The sequence below is a fragment of the Passer montanus genome, unplaced genomic scaffold (genome assembly GCF_014805655.1).
Source record: "Passer montanus isolate IOZ18808 unplaced genomic scaffold, ASM1480565v1 scaffold23, whole genome shotgun sequence".
Lineage (NCBI taxonomy): Eukaryota > Metazoa > Chordata > Aves > Passeriformes > Passeridae > Passer > Passer montanus.
In genome coordinates this window covers 890,749-905,176 of record NW_024366926.1, presented here as the reverse complement: position 1 = coordinate 905,176, position 14,428 = coordinate 890,749, and the positions used below count along the sequence as shown (strand labels likewise).

At 39.4% G+C, this 14,428-nt stretch overlaps 1 protein-coding gene across 9 annotated transcripts in view; it reads left to right on the top strand.

Annotated features, from left to right (window-relative positions):
* Positions 1-12,114, top strand: part of PTPN13 (protein tyrosine phosphatase non-receptor type 13) — a 112,271-nt gene extending 100,157 nt beyond the window's left edge. For 6 of the 9 annotated variants that reach the window (XM_039710531.1, XM_039710532.1, XM_039710526.1 and 3 more), the window contains 12 exons: positions 362-423; positions 1,096-1,252; positions 1,517-1,693; positions 2,987-3,069; positions 4,275-4,330; positions 5,694-5,797; positions 6,883-7,031; positions 7,623-7,713; positions 8,380-8,726; positions 9,244-9,459; positions 10,215-10,277; positions 11,278-12,114. In XM_039710531.1, coding sequence (XP_039566465.1) covers positions 362-423; positions 1,096-1,252; positions 1,517-1,693; positions 2,987-3,069; positions 4,275-4,330; positions 5,694-5,797; positions 6,883-7,031; positions 7,623-7,713; positions 8,380-8,726; positions 9,244-9,459; positions 10,215-10,277; positions 11,278-11,358 — 1,586 coding nt within the window. In that variant the 3' untranslated portion in view covers positions 11,359-12,114. The remainder of the gene's footprint in view (positions 1-361; positions 424-1,095; positions 1,253-1,516; positions 1,694-2,986; positions 3,070-4,274; positions 4,331-5,693; positions 5,798-6,882; positions 7,032-7,622; positions 7,714-8,379; positions 8,727-9,243; positions 9,460-10,214; positions 10,278-11,277) is intronic. The other 3 variants (XM_039710534.1, XM_039710530.1, XM_039710529.1) reach the window with 2 other exon arrangements.
* Positions 12,115-14,428: the final 2,314 nt, after the last annotated feature.

The window sequence follows — 14,428 nt, the reverse complement described above, 5'->3', positions numbered from 1 at the left end:
ATTAAAAAAAAAATAGTCAGTGACAGGTGTTTGTGGGGTTGTATCTTCTACATTTTGAGGAAAAGGGAATGAACACTGTTGTCAAAGGTGCCCGTTTCCACTGTAAGTTGTTAAACTATTTATCAACATTTCTCTTTGCTTGGAGTTGGTTACTTGTATAAGAATTCATGCTTTCTGATCCCATTAAATAGAACATTCAAAAAGCCATTATATGAGGTGTAGTCATTCAGACAGAAGTTTGGCAATGCAGATAAACCAGGCAGAAATGCTACTTATGTCACCTTACTTATTTTATAACAATAACCAGTGGGGGCTAATTTAATTTCAGAGAAAAAGTTGGTTTTTCTCAATTTTTGTTTAGGTTGTTCCTGTGGTGATCCTTGTGATAAAACAGAGAAGTCAACTGATGCTTATGGGCCCAAGGTAAATGCTCCTTTCTTGTGCCTGTTACCATTAACCAGAGAAAAGAATCTATTCAAACACTTTTAAAACTAAATAAATGAATGAAACAATCTGGTGATCAAAGTATACAAACCCATTATTATCAATTGACATGAATAAGCCGGGTTCATAATGAATATGCAAGTTTTTTAACTGATCTCTGCTCTTTCTTTGGCACTGCTTTATAGAAAGACAAATTGTCTTATGAGAAGGATGTAAGGCTATCATCCAGAATACTCCATTCAGCCCACAGTTTCTGCAGATGCTTTCATATTATATTTGCTAGGTTATTTCCTTTCCTTTCTTTTTTTATCTGTTAGTTCTTCCTTAGAAATGCTGTGTTGTGGAACCAAAAGTACTGAAGCTTGCATACATTTTATAGGGATTAAAATAATGTTAAATACTACCATGTGTTCTCTTGTAGAAATGCTGCTTCATCAGCATGTGGGGTTTTTTTGTCAGTTGCTTTAATTTCTTTTTATTTGCTTTTGTCATGTGAAACTTCCCACCCATCACCCAGATACTTCAGATGATATGAACAGAGGTTTTTATTTGTTGCTAAGGAGAGGGGAAAACTTTTTAGTGGTTGTTTGCTGCTTCAACAAACTACCAGTCTCTTTAAGAGTTAATTTGTACTGTTCTTTGTTTCCTCAGGTCAATGGCAATGGCATCCTGGGACCATCTCAGGGAAATACAGAAAACAATATCCATCACACGAAAGCCCTAATGAACCTCTCAGGAGCAGAAGATGCACCTTCCCTTGGATTTACCAATCAGATGTCAGATTTTTCTAAACACATTGACAAATCAGGTAAGAGGAGGTGAGATGGAGACTGCATCATTCTGTCTTTATTGTACCTGCATGGTCGAATATGCTGAAATAAGCAAATATTAGGCTGGCAGTCTCTTTTAGAAGATCATTTCCAAGTCTTGTGCTTTGCTTTATGGGAGTTGATGTTGAAAGGAAGGCCAAGGTAACAGCTAGAAATAGTGCCTTGTGTCTGCCCCTTTAAATTAGTTCTTGCAAACCATTCTGTACTGGGAAAACTTGTCATTTTGCACTATTTGTCTTCAGGAGCAGAGGTTCCAGATGATGAGTATTATGATGAGGATGACCACAATGAAGTTGTCCAGTATCTGTTGGATGTTGTAGATGAGGAAGCTCAGAACCTCTTAAATCAGAATAATGCAACTTCAGAGGCTCAGGGTCTTCTACATCTGAAGAAGGCTGCATCAGAAAATCACCTGCCAGGTAATATGAGCTATTAAAAAAGAACATCACTGACAGCAAAACACTGAAACAAGGTGCCAAGCAAGCAGTTGATTTGTCAACAGGGAGTTGATTGGCATTGATTTGATATCTAAACTGGAAGTTTCCCAAGTTGAACACAGACAAATAGTTGCTGATTACCATGAATTTGAGATTCAATGTAATATGTGAGGTTCTGGTTGGAAAAATCTGAATTTTGCATTAAGTAATCTGGAAAAATTATTCCTATTCTAGAGGTCTCTTGAATGAAATTCCTGTTCTTTGGGTGCCTTGTCCTGCAGCTGCAGTCACGTTGGTGTGCTGAAACATTTAAGCATTTCATTGACTTCAGATTGCACAACTTGGAAATGTGTTGAGATCTCTCAAGACCAAACAATTTAGCAACCTGCTTTGTCTCTTTTAGAAAGATTGGCTCTTTTTCAGTACCTCCTTCTGACTGTACACCTTTCTCTTGCTTCATTCCATCTCCTCAGTTTTATTAACTCAAATGTAGTGAGAGTAGGATCTGTAGTCCCTTTGTGTAGTCACACTCTGTATGCATGCTCCAAAAATTCAAGCAAGATGCTTGCTGCTTCTGTAGAGATTCCTTCTAAAACTCAAGACACACCTTTAAAAATTGTAATTATTTCAGGTCATGACTACAAGGTCATGGGGTTATTGCCACGGGCCATTGCATTAAAGTCAGGGATCACTGAGGTTCTGGCTGTGCCAGGATCTCAGCTGAGGAATATCATTGGAGCTCCAGTACTTCCAGTTTCTTGTAGGCTGTCCTTTGTGGCTGAAGATTAATTGAATCCATAGGGTATGGCAGCAGGATGCTTCCACAGCAGACAGACACAAGTCAGATTTTATCTGGCATGTCCTAATTACATTTTGTTAATGCAAAGAGTGAGTAGAATCCTGGTTTGGACCTACTGCTGCTCTAAATCTAGCTGAATTGCAGAAAAACCACTGGGGGAATGTGGTAAGTCAGTAGCTGCAGCCTGTCCACCAGTTATGCTGTGACACAGATATTTTTTGCAAACAACCTCACATAACATGGCAGCTGCTCCAGTTATAAAATAAAGAAACCTAAAGTCTGATTATCCTATACCATAAGAAGTCTTTTCCAACACTCTGGTAGCAAAGGGCCTCAAGAAGTGTTTCTTGGTTATTCTGGCACCTGTATTCCCTGTCTAGTGCCAGACAGGTGGAACAGGATTCACATCTGTGAGCGGGTGGCTCCTGGGCATTTTCTCTTGTGTTTATGCTGTATCTCCTGATTTTCCTGTTCAGTAGAGATGAATGGAAGGGTGACAGAAGATAAGTCTGAGGACACAGACTGTGATGGGTCATCTTTACCTGAAGATTTTTCAGAGGTAGGATGGCAAGGAGCTGGCAAGTGCTGTTTCAATTTTTTTCCTTATTGGCATAGAATTGATGGAAATAATATGACATGTCCTTTTAATGAGAACATCACTGTAGGTAGTAGCTTTAAATGGTGTGTAAGCATTCATTTTTAAGTAGCATATGGTTATCATAAATTACTTATGTAAGAGAACAAAGCTTAAAGTTATTTTACACTGTCATGTGAAGTCCATGAGCTTTTTTTTTTTTTTTCAAAAAAAGTGGTAATAAAACTACTTTGTTAATGCTACTTCAGCTTTTTAATCTGAAAGATTTCAATGATTCCTGCTCACAGAAGGGAAGCAGTCACAGTAAAAATGAATGCCGTGTAGACCTTACTGTCCAAAATGTGGATTTAAAATTTCTTCTTCTGCTGCTTTTTGCTAGGATAAGTTCATTAGCTTGAAAAACTTCTATATGTGGTTTACTCTATGTTATTGTGTGTTCAGGTTTACATTAGTCACTGGAAGCCTGGGTTTTGTCTCTTGTTTCAAATCAGCAGAACTCTGTCTCTCCAGCACATCCTGGATCTTGCAGCTTTCTGTCCAGTTAGTAGAGCTGAAAATCAAATCAGGAATCTGGCTCTGTGTCAATGTGCTCTAGGGAGAGCCATGAGTAAAATTATCCCAGTATGGCAGTGGAAAAGCAAGCTGGCCTAAAAAGTATAAATGATTTTGTAGAGTTTTTCTTGAAAGAAAGATGGAAATGCCTTCCTCTGTGCTGCAGAGTCTTCATTGTCTGCTGAGGAAGGTGTGAATAGGAGTGTGTGTCATTTGGAGGTGTGTTCCATACCCACAGTATAGGAACTGTGGCATGACAGTTCTGAGGCAGAAGTTTTCACTATCAAGCTTAGCTCATAAAGGGTTTCTAAGTATTAGAAACAAAAAAAGCCAGCTGGGGAAAACTTAGGTGACTCTACTGCTGCCGTGAGTCAGGAGTGATTTTAATATAGCTTTTTGGCCTTGTTACAGTAGAGTATCTTTCCAAGTGCTCAGTGTTCTTGTCCTCTGTTATTTTGGGTTAATGAGATGTCTAAAAGAGGAAAGTCTTCTATTATGTGCTGCTTTGAACTTAGTACCCTTCAGAAATAGTCCCTGTAATTGTTAATTGTTTAAAATGTGCAGTATGTGAATGTTGTAACTATGTCTTTTAATGTGTTTTGAAATACTTCTTCTAGGCAACACATGTAAATGGTTGTGAAGACTATTGTGAAGTAAAAGCTGTGCCAGAAAGGTAAAATTTCTTTTCTAGTGTTGTTTGAAAGCAAACCCATGAAGTCTGGAAGTCTGAAGTGTAATATGTTGGCATGAGAGAAAAACAGCAACCAAAAAAACCCAAGAAACCACCCCCCGCAAAAAACCCAATAAAATATCTGTGCAATGTCTTTTTGGTCTGTTCCTTACTTTAATAGTTATAATTTTCCTGAATACTAGTCAGTTTTATGTGGTTTACTACACCCTGCTTTTATTTGTTCCTTTCATATGTGGTTGTAGCAAGTAACTGGACTGTGTTCAGATGTCTCCAAATAACATAATTTGCATTGTGCCAACAACTGGGTACTTGGATGTGAAGAAAACATTCAATCAATGCTGTCTTCAGTTCAAATCAGTTCAGTTCAACCTTTATTAGTGTTACATCTTCTGGTTTTAGACCACTGCAACTCAAATGTAGAGTTCCTCTGCTCTATCAGCTCCCATGTGGATGCCTGGGACTTCCTGGTTTTTCCATGGAGCATGAAGCATATGACTGACCAAGTTACTAGCTAGTTGTAGCTAGTGGCTTTGAGCCACTTTGAACTTAAAATATTCCCACGGTTGTTTTTCTTAGTGAAATCATTTTAGTCCAGGTGAAATTTCAATGAAAATGTATACAGTTTTATGTTGTTAAACTTGTGGGAAGTTTGGGGTTGAGACTTGGTGACATTATTGCCTAAAATACTTCACAGAATCACAGAATAATGAGGTTGGAAGAGACCTCTAAGATCATCGAGTCCAACCCATGCCCTAACACTTCAACTAGACTACAGCAGCAAATGCCATGTTCAGCCTTTTTTAAATACATTCAGACATGGTGATTCTACCACCTCCCCGGGAAGAGCATTCCAGTACTTTATCTTTCTTTAGGTGAAAAATTTTTTCCTAATATCTAACCTATACCTTCCCTGACATAGCTTGAGAATGTGTCCTCTAATACTTAATACATTCATCAGTATCCTCAACAAAGCTAGAAAACTTGCAACTGAAAAGTTACTCAAGTGTAGTGAATTGTGTGAGTGGTACAAATCTGTTATTGGATGCTATTTAATTTCTTAGCATTTGAAAAATAATTGCAGTGGTGGTTATTACTAGATTTGTATATTCCAGGCTCTTTTTCCACTGTTACCTTTTTCAGATCCCCCATAGAGATGTAAAAAAATGAAAGGGGGGGGGCAAAAAAGTTAGGTTTTTGAGATTACTGGTGTAGTATTCCAGTCCAGAAATAATTGTAGCTATAAATTACTTTCTGGTGGGGTTTGGTTTTTTTTGTTTGTTTGTTTTTTAAGTAGGTTGCAAATGTGTTGGTTCTAGGTGTTATTTCTTACCTTGTCCTCTTATAGATCCCCTCCACAGCCTTCCTTGAGCCAGGCAGATGAGGAGGAGATCACGTGGGGAAGCGATGAGCTGCCAATAGAATCAGTCAGCCAGGAGCGTGTGAATAAAGGCAAGGATATTTTACATCATCAGTGGGAAACTTCAGGGTCACATTATATAAACAGAAGTGAATTTTGAGACATCCTGGGTATGTTTTGTGGGTCTCATGGCAGGTATAAGGGGGATTCTAACAGCTCAGCAATGCACTGGGAAAGATCTCTACATTTTTGTGTAGTAAGTGTGTGATAGTTAAAAGGAACAAGTATTGGCAATGCTGTGTCTGTAGCTGTAGAAAGCTGAGATCCTTCCTCAGTATCTGGCTCACAAAAGCTGTAACAATAAATATGTTTGACTGTGATTAGATTGATATCTCACGTGCTTCACATACCAGCTACCCCCTGCTCAGATTAGGCACTACTTTTATCTTCGTTCTTCCAGTGTTGCTCGATGTGGCAGAGTGGAACTCTCTGCAGTTTGATGTGTTTGGCAGAATTTAGTCTTCGCTTTTTTTGAGCTAGCAGTAGAAATGTTAGTTCCTGAAGTTCATATACAGCAGTCCTTTGCATTCATTTAAAGAAAAAAGGATACTTCAGACTAAGTCAGTAGGTTTAAGACACTTCTAATTGCAATACCAGAGAGATTCTTGGTTTATGAATTTTGTTGTGCTTCAGAGAAGCACTGAAGGCCTGATGGGAGGCAAGCTGTATTGGAAAAAAAAAGTCCTTCCAAGTGATAATTGTAAGATGTGCTGTTTACATATTGAGTATTAGTGCTAAAAACAAATCACAGGCTGTAATGTGGACAATTCTGAATTATCCCTATGTGTCTCCATCCATTTTTTTAAGTTACTGTGTGAAGAACTTAGATTTAAAATATACTTGAAGTTTGTTTCAATGTATTTATTGGAAGTACAGGAAAATACTCACTTTAGTTACTGGATTCATCAGAGCTGATTTTGTGTCTTACTGGTTTTGCTAGTTAATTTGCTTTTGCCTGTAAACTAAAGAGGAGAGCTATGTGTTCTCCCTGTGTATGGGGGCATTCAGGAGAAAACAGGCAGTGCAGTAGTGAACAGCAACATGCAAATCCAACTGTGAGCTACTGTTTATGTTTCCCTGGTTTTAGCTATTTATTTATATTTATATCTTCTGCTAGATGTCCCCCTAGTGACAAATGAAGAGATCTCTGCACTCCCTACTGTGAATGTGCTCCCTGGAGGCAAATATTCAGGAGCCAAATTGAAGTCAGTGATCAGGATGTTGCGTGGATTGCTGGAACAGGGAGTCCCTTCTAAAGAGATTGAAGTGAGTAACTATTTGTCCTTTAAAGTCCTTTTTCCCAGTATGAAACAAAAATAGAATGGATGGATCATCACTGCCTTGAATACCACAGCTCTTTAATTGGAAGCTCAAAAGAGATGAAAAGACTTGACACCAAAGACTTCTCTCCCTTCTCCCACAAGCTGCTGAGAGATGAGATCAGTTTGAATTCAGTTCATAAGTGCTTTTTGCATCATTCTTGCTTCTGGGTAATTACCAAATGAATATAAAGTAAACAGGCATAGACAAAGGCTGTAAAGTCCAGCTGCTGAATGTGAAATCAGTTTTTTCAAAGTCTTGAGTCAGCCATGTTACATGATCTATTTTTTGAGAGAATGAGATAAAATATTTACTGATAGTGTGTGGGGTTTGATTTGGGTTTTTTTTCTAATTAATTTCATTTTCTTGAATGAAAGGCTGTGTAAAAGATTCCTTCCTGAGACTACATTATTTTGCATATCCAAATTAGGATTTGATTTTTAATTATTCTGTTTGTCAGTGACTTGATAACATAATCACTCTTGCTATTATTTCCAATCAGTGTTTTCTAATGCACACGTAATTGCTTCTGTTCAGAACCTTCAGGAGTTAAAACCTCTGGATCAGTGTTTGATTGGACAAGCAAAGGAGAACAGGAGAAAGAACAGATATAAAAACATACTTCCTTGTAAGTCCTAACTCATTTGAAATTCACAGTTGACATTCTGTCTCCGCCTGTATGGTCAGATGGATTGGATCAGAGGTGGCATAGTTTGATTCCTAATGCTAGTAAGGATGAAAATGAAGCAAGCATTTATGAAGCAGTTTAAGATCAGTGAACAATATACTACTATGCTGTGGGAGGTGGGGATGGAAGTTCACAGATTTTTCAGTTGTTTTAGCAGATCCATGTCTTAAATGATGTATGCATATAAAAACCAGACGAGTTTTTTTCAGTTTTGGCCATGCAGAATTGGGAAAACAGACATGTGTACTATTGTCAGTAAATTTCCTGCCACAAAATTCTGCTTGTTAGATGTTGAGAAGTAAGAACTGACAGAGGTTAGTTCTATGTGAGGAAAAACTCAACCTCTGTTTTTTTCAGAGTTGGTGCAGTTCAAATCACTTGTCCCTCCTATCTGTTGGTTTATATTTCTCCTGCAGACATCTTTTTCTTTATTGAAAGTACTGATTAGTGTCCTAAATTAAGTATTTAAGTGATTTATCTCTTCTAAAGCAAGCTGTGGAAGCATCAGTGGGGAGAAGTGCTGTGTGAGTGTGTAAGGCTCAGCGCCTGTATTGTGTGAAGCTGTGATGATGTGCACACCTAACATGAGGTCTTTCTGTTGTGTGGGGGTGACAGATGACACCACCAGAGTCCCTCTGGGGGTCGAAGGGGGATACATCAATGCCAGCTTCATTCGCATGCCCGTGGGGAACGAGGAGTTCGTTTACATTGCATGCCAAGGACCTCTTCCTACCACTGTAGCAGATTTCTGGCAAATGGTTTGGGAACAAAACTGTACTGTGATTGCCATGATGACTCAGGAGGTGGAGGGAGAAAAGATAAAGTGTCAGCGTTACTGGCCAGACGTGCTCAATAAAACCACCATGATCAATGACCGACTACGCCTTGCTCTTGTGAGACTTCAGCAGCTGAAGGGCTTCATCATCAGGGTGCTGGAGCTCGAAGAGATTCAGGTCAGTGAATCTAATTCTGTGTGCTTAGAGTTTTTTCTGAGTGTTGCCATATTTATACTTCTGCCTTTCCTGCTTTCACTTGCATTGTCTACATCAAGAGTCAACCCAGGGCTTCTCCTCTTTGCCCAGTGATCATTACTGGGCAGCTGTTCCTCGTGGCAGCTTGTGCTGCTTTGTGACCTTTATAGGAGAAAGCATTTGGGCCAGGCTATGATTTCATTACACTAATGAGACTAAATTTTGGCTCCTATTGGCCACAGAAACATATGTAGGGATATGAATTCACTAATAATTCAGCCTGGCTGGTTACTCCTCTGTGTGATCAGCTCAGTCTGCACAGTGAACCTTACACTTTTAAATTACTTACTAGTTATTCCAATTTAGCTCTTGTTGCCTTGAGTTACAAAGCACCTTCACTGGAGAAATCCCTCTGTTCTGAGACTTTTCTTTGGGAACTCCATTTCTTTCTTTTTATTCTTGCCACATGCCAAATGGTGGTGTTGTTTTTGACCCTCAGACGGGTGAAGTGCGGCACATTTCCCACCTGAACTTCATTGCCTGGCCTGACCACGACACCCCCTCGCAGCCGGATGATCTGCTCACCTTCATCTCCTACATGAGGCACGTCCACAGGGCAGGGCCCATCATCACCCACTGCAGCGCAGGCATCGGCAGGTCGGGCACCCTCATCTGCATAGATGTGGTGCTGGGGCTGATCAGCAGAGACCTCGATGTGAGTATCCCAGGGGATGGGCCCAGGGGTGCTCCTGACCTGCAGGAAGTGTGTTCCACTGCATCCATGCAATCTTTTAAAGAGTGTGCCCTGTTGTTGGCAGTACCGTGTTTCTTTGCTGGGGATCCCAGGTGGGGAGAGCTCTAATATCCAGTGGCTCTTGGGTTACTCAGGGAACCTCAGCAGTGGGGTGTCACTTGAAGTATGTTACAAGGTCATCTTCTACCATAGTGGACTTCTGGCACATGGCATGGGAAAAATGATGTTGCCATGATGGCTTGGGCAATTGGTGGAAGGGGTATGTAAATTAACTTTGCCAGCCCATGCAGGGATTGCTTTCTAGGTGATCCACAGGAGGGTGCTAGCTTCCTTATGTTTATGTCCTTCAGCGGCCTGGGGTAGCAAAACTGTGGTGGATTTCTAAAATGAGCTATGTCATGCTTAGCTCTGTGGAGTTTCTAAGCTCCCTCTGAATGTCTGGAACTCTCTTTTCTGCATGCTTAGCTTAGAGTAAGCAAGAGAATCAGTGTCCAGAAAGAACACAAGAAAAGGGGGGAGTGTCTGATGTAGGACCACAGCCAGATTGCCCAGAGACAGCACATGCTGGTTACCTACCAGACAAACATAGGCTGTAGTGAATTATTTGTTTCATTACTAATGTACCTAATTCTATTCCCTGGTTTGATGCTGGGGGTGTTCCTTTGTTCTGCATGTCTGTCTTGTTTGGATGTTTAACTTGCTGTTTGTTTTGGTAGTTCGACATCTCGGACCTGGTGCGCACCATGCGTCTGCAGAGACACGGAATGGTTCAGACAGAGGTGAGTCTGGATTCCCCAGGCATCCACTGAACCATCTGAAGTGCTACAGAGCTTCGTGATGCACACAGCAACTGTCTTTGTGCACTGTAATGTGACACTTGTGTCACAAGAATTAAATCAGATGAGTAGCAGGATGTATTTAACATTTATAAACACAAGCTGTTTTTAACATGCTGTATTGTTTTGATCTGTGTTTAAAAAAAATGTGGGTTTTCATCTTCAAAAGCATGTGTTTACAGAGGACGTCAGCTAAGCTTTTTTGGTTTAAAGTTGCATTATAAACTGAAGAGAAGGCCTAACTGTAGCTGCTGTGAATCAGTGATGTGTCTTGAGATCTCTTTTGGTAATATATTCATCCAGAAGTTCAATCTTTTAGGAGTAATCTGGATCTAGAGCTAATTAAGTTTAGAGATGGTCATCACAAGGTCTAGTTAAAATCCGCACTTTTTCTTTGAATGGGAAGGAATTGTGAAATCATAGTTAAAAAAAAAAACAACCTGAAATCAAATAAGTCAACTCTCAGCCCCTTCCCCACCACAGCAGCCCAAAACATCTATCAGCACCCACACCTCTATCACTCAGATTAAAGTAAGAAGTTCCACTGTCCTCTGAGTTCTGTATTAGTTGGCATTGATGCAAGTCCTTGAAATTCACTTGCTGTCTTCATTTCTACTTACATAACGTGCCTAGTCTCCTTTAGGTGGTTTTGGTGTGAAAGAAAGATGAATGTCCCATATGAAATATTATCTTTAGTGACAGAAGAGTGTCTGTATTTGCTTTAAGTTGAGGTTGCATATTTTTCCACGGTGGCCTTTTTGTTTGTTTGGGATGTTTTTTGCTGTTGTTGTTTGGGGTCTTTTTTTTCTTGGGGATTTGGTGATGGTGGTTTTATTTTATAGTATAATTAGTATTGAAAGTGCTGTACCACTGTGATGTGCAAGTGAGAGCACTTAGGTGTGCAAGCATTTTCACATGTTCTGTAATTTCCTTTTCCTCACAGGATCAGTACATTTTCTGCTATCAAGTTGTCCTTTATGTCCTGAACCAACTCCAGGATGAAGAAAAACAGAGAGACAAATAAAATACTGAAGCAGAAGTGCATTTAAAATAAGGAAGCAAGGACGTTGAGAGGCTTTGGAGCATTTTATTTGTCTTGCCAATAGTTTTCTAATCTCTTTCTTCAATTGCTGTCCAATGCCTTTTCTATGAAGTCTCTCCATCATTCCAAATAAAGTATATAGTTTTAAGGGAAATGGATAGCTCATACAATACCACTATTATCTTCAGCCCCATGGATGCATATGTGAGATTTTTGTATAACAATATTTAATAAAGCTGCATTTTTTGCAGTTTCCTTAATATGTCATAAAATACAGAAATAAAAATATTTTAATTTAAAAAGAAAAGTAAAGAAGAAGAAAAAAAGTAATCCTATACTACTTCCTGCAGTTCTGCAACTGTTTTAGAGTATTTGTTTCTTTCAGGGTGGGGAAGTGGGAGGGATGAAGCAGTATTTTTATCTTGTAAACTTTATTACAAAGGCCTTTTACTAGTCTCTTTTGAAAGCTTGTTCATGGCACCGAATTTTTGCCCTTCTAGTCCAATTAGAGCTATTTTATGGAGGGTATCTTGAAATCAGCATTTAAGCTTTAAGAGATGCCTGTTAGCATAAGGATAGTAGTGAATTTTAACTGTATCACAGTTAATAATGTTTACTTCATAGAATTTTATGTATATATTTATATACTTTTACACAAAAAAAACCTGAATTATTGGGTGTCTAACCTTATAATTGATTAGGCATCTCTACTCTGTAAATAAAAATATACCTAATGTACACTGATCACTGGGTCTGGGTGTTTTTTTGTCCTTGTGACTGATTTTTCTTGGCCTTCCATGGCATCATTCCTTGTGGTTGCTGCCCCTAAGACATAAAGGCTGTGCACATTTTAAGTCTCCAGTGTCCTTCTGTTCTTCAGTATCTGCTTGAAAAATCTGGCAGAACTGTGGGCTCCTTTCTGGAGAGTTTCCACGCTGTGGTGAAGGGTTTCTTTTCTCTCCCTGCTTGTTTTTCAGCACACCTGGGCACTGAGACCATATCACTTTTTTAGGGGGTGTGTTTGCGCTGCTACAGCAGTGTTGTGACAACAGTGTAACCTACTCTGCTTAGGGCTTGAGGTTGGAGGCAAGATATTGGATTCTAAGTAGCTCCGTGGTTTAGTGATACTGTAAACAGTCAACTGTTGTGATAGAAAATTTTCATTTTAAGCTCTGTGGGAGCCTTGGAGGGTGGATGAATGCCATCAGCCTCCAGTGGTCATTCGAGGGCTTTGGCAATATTCCTGTCCCAGCAATGCTTGACAGAACTTTTGCACTGTCAGAAAGAGTGTAAGAGTGCATTCTGCATTGAAGTGGTGGAAATAAGTTCAGAGGCTGGTTATTATTCAAGGTTTTGACTATTCAAAATAGTAGCCTGCAGTGTTCCAGTGTCCCAAAACTGAGGTGACCACTGCCTTGCAAGAACATGACTTAAAAAAGGAAAGAGCCTTTTTCGCTTTTCAGTAATACTGTGTATTTTATTCCCTCCAGCATAACAACAAAATTGTGTGTTTTACAGAGCACCACAGTCTGAGGAAGGAAAATCAGTTCTGTGTAGATAGAAGCAGAGGTAATTGGTTAGCCATGTTGGCAGTACACCTGTGTGAAGGAGCTATAAATTGAAGACAGAAGATTTTTCAAGACAACAGTTTTATACAGGCAAAGTAAGTAAACACAGCTAGTTAATACACTGCAGCTGCTTTAACATAAATAGTGAGTTCACAGGGTTTGGGCTTGTCTGGGTTTTAGAAACAAAACAAAGTGTTATGGTAACCAGACAGCACAGTTAAGGCAGTTAAATTCTTTCAAATGTTTTCAGGTACATGCCAAACAATGTAGAAACAGGAACAGATTTTGTATAGCGTGCTGCAAGTACAGCACAAACAGCTTGCATCAGATTACAGCTTATGGGAAACACAGATCAGTAAACAACTCCAGATTTTGCTGCTTGTTCTCACAGATACGATGGTGATCTGTGGTGTGGTGTGTTATACTCAATTTCCTTTGAATGGTGAACACACAAAAATACAGAGGATTACTAACCTCAGAAAAAGGACAAACACACAAAACCAAAAAAAAGCAGAGATCTGCACAAAAAAAAGAAACACATGCACACGCAAAGCATTCAGGTGTTTCTGAAAAATCATGCATGTATTGTGAAAGGTGGCATTGGCCTCTTTTGAGAAGTGCTCTGAATTTCTTTGGGTTTTTGTCTCAATGCTGAGGAATAGAATATTGAATAAAGATTGAATGCTCTCTAGTCTGACACTTGCTGAGGACACTGGAAGGTTGTCTGTTTTCTGGTAAGCAGGTGGAACTTCTCCTTTTGGACAACTTATGTGGTCACTTTGGTTAAAACAGACCCCACAGCTCAAAACTCCTTATAAAAAATAGTTGTGCTTATGCAATGGGATGGCTTAAAATTGGTTTCTGTGGAAAATCTGGTTGGAAATATGCTCATCTTATTTTTCAAAAGATTAGATTACTTAAAATCCTTATGCCCCCTTTGAAGAAATGAGAAGTAAAATTAAGCAGCCTAGTTCCTTGAAAGGAAAATTGCTGGGTGCTTTCTTACTATGCTGACTATATGATTTGCAGGGGCAAAAAATCTTGAGAGGCTTTTTTAAATTTAGAATTGGGATGCCTTGCTGAGTAAGCATCCAGGACATGCTCCAGCTGAAAGGGATTTTCCTTTACATAGGTATCTGATTTTTAGCAGGAAGTGTACCAGACTAGGGAAAAAACCGACATATAATCCATTATAGTTCTAATTAAAGAACTGACCCTGTGAGTTAACCCAAGAGAGAAAGGATCCTTTTGTTTTTCCAGCCAGAATTAGCTGACAGAAGCACAAATGCTTTGCCACATAAGCAGCCCTGTGCCATTAGTAGTTTCTCATATCTTCGTTTTCCTTGCTGGTGTTTGCCTGCAAGAGCAGGACAACAAAGGAGGGATTCCAGTTGCTCCTTGGAAACTGTTTTGAGGGTTCATTACTGTTGTTACTTGAATGCTTCTGAGCAGCTGCTTTCCTTACAACACAAGTCCTTAATTTA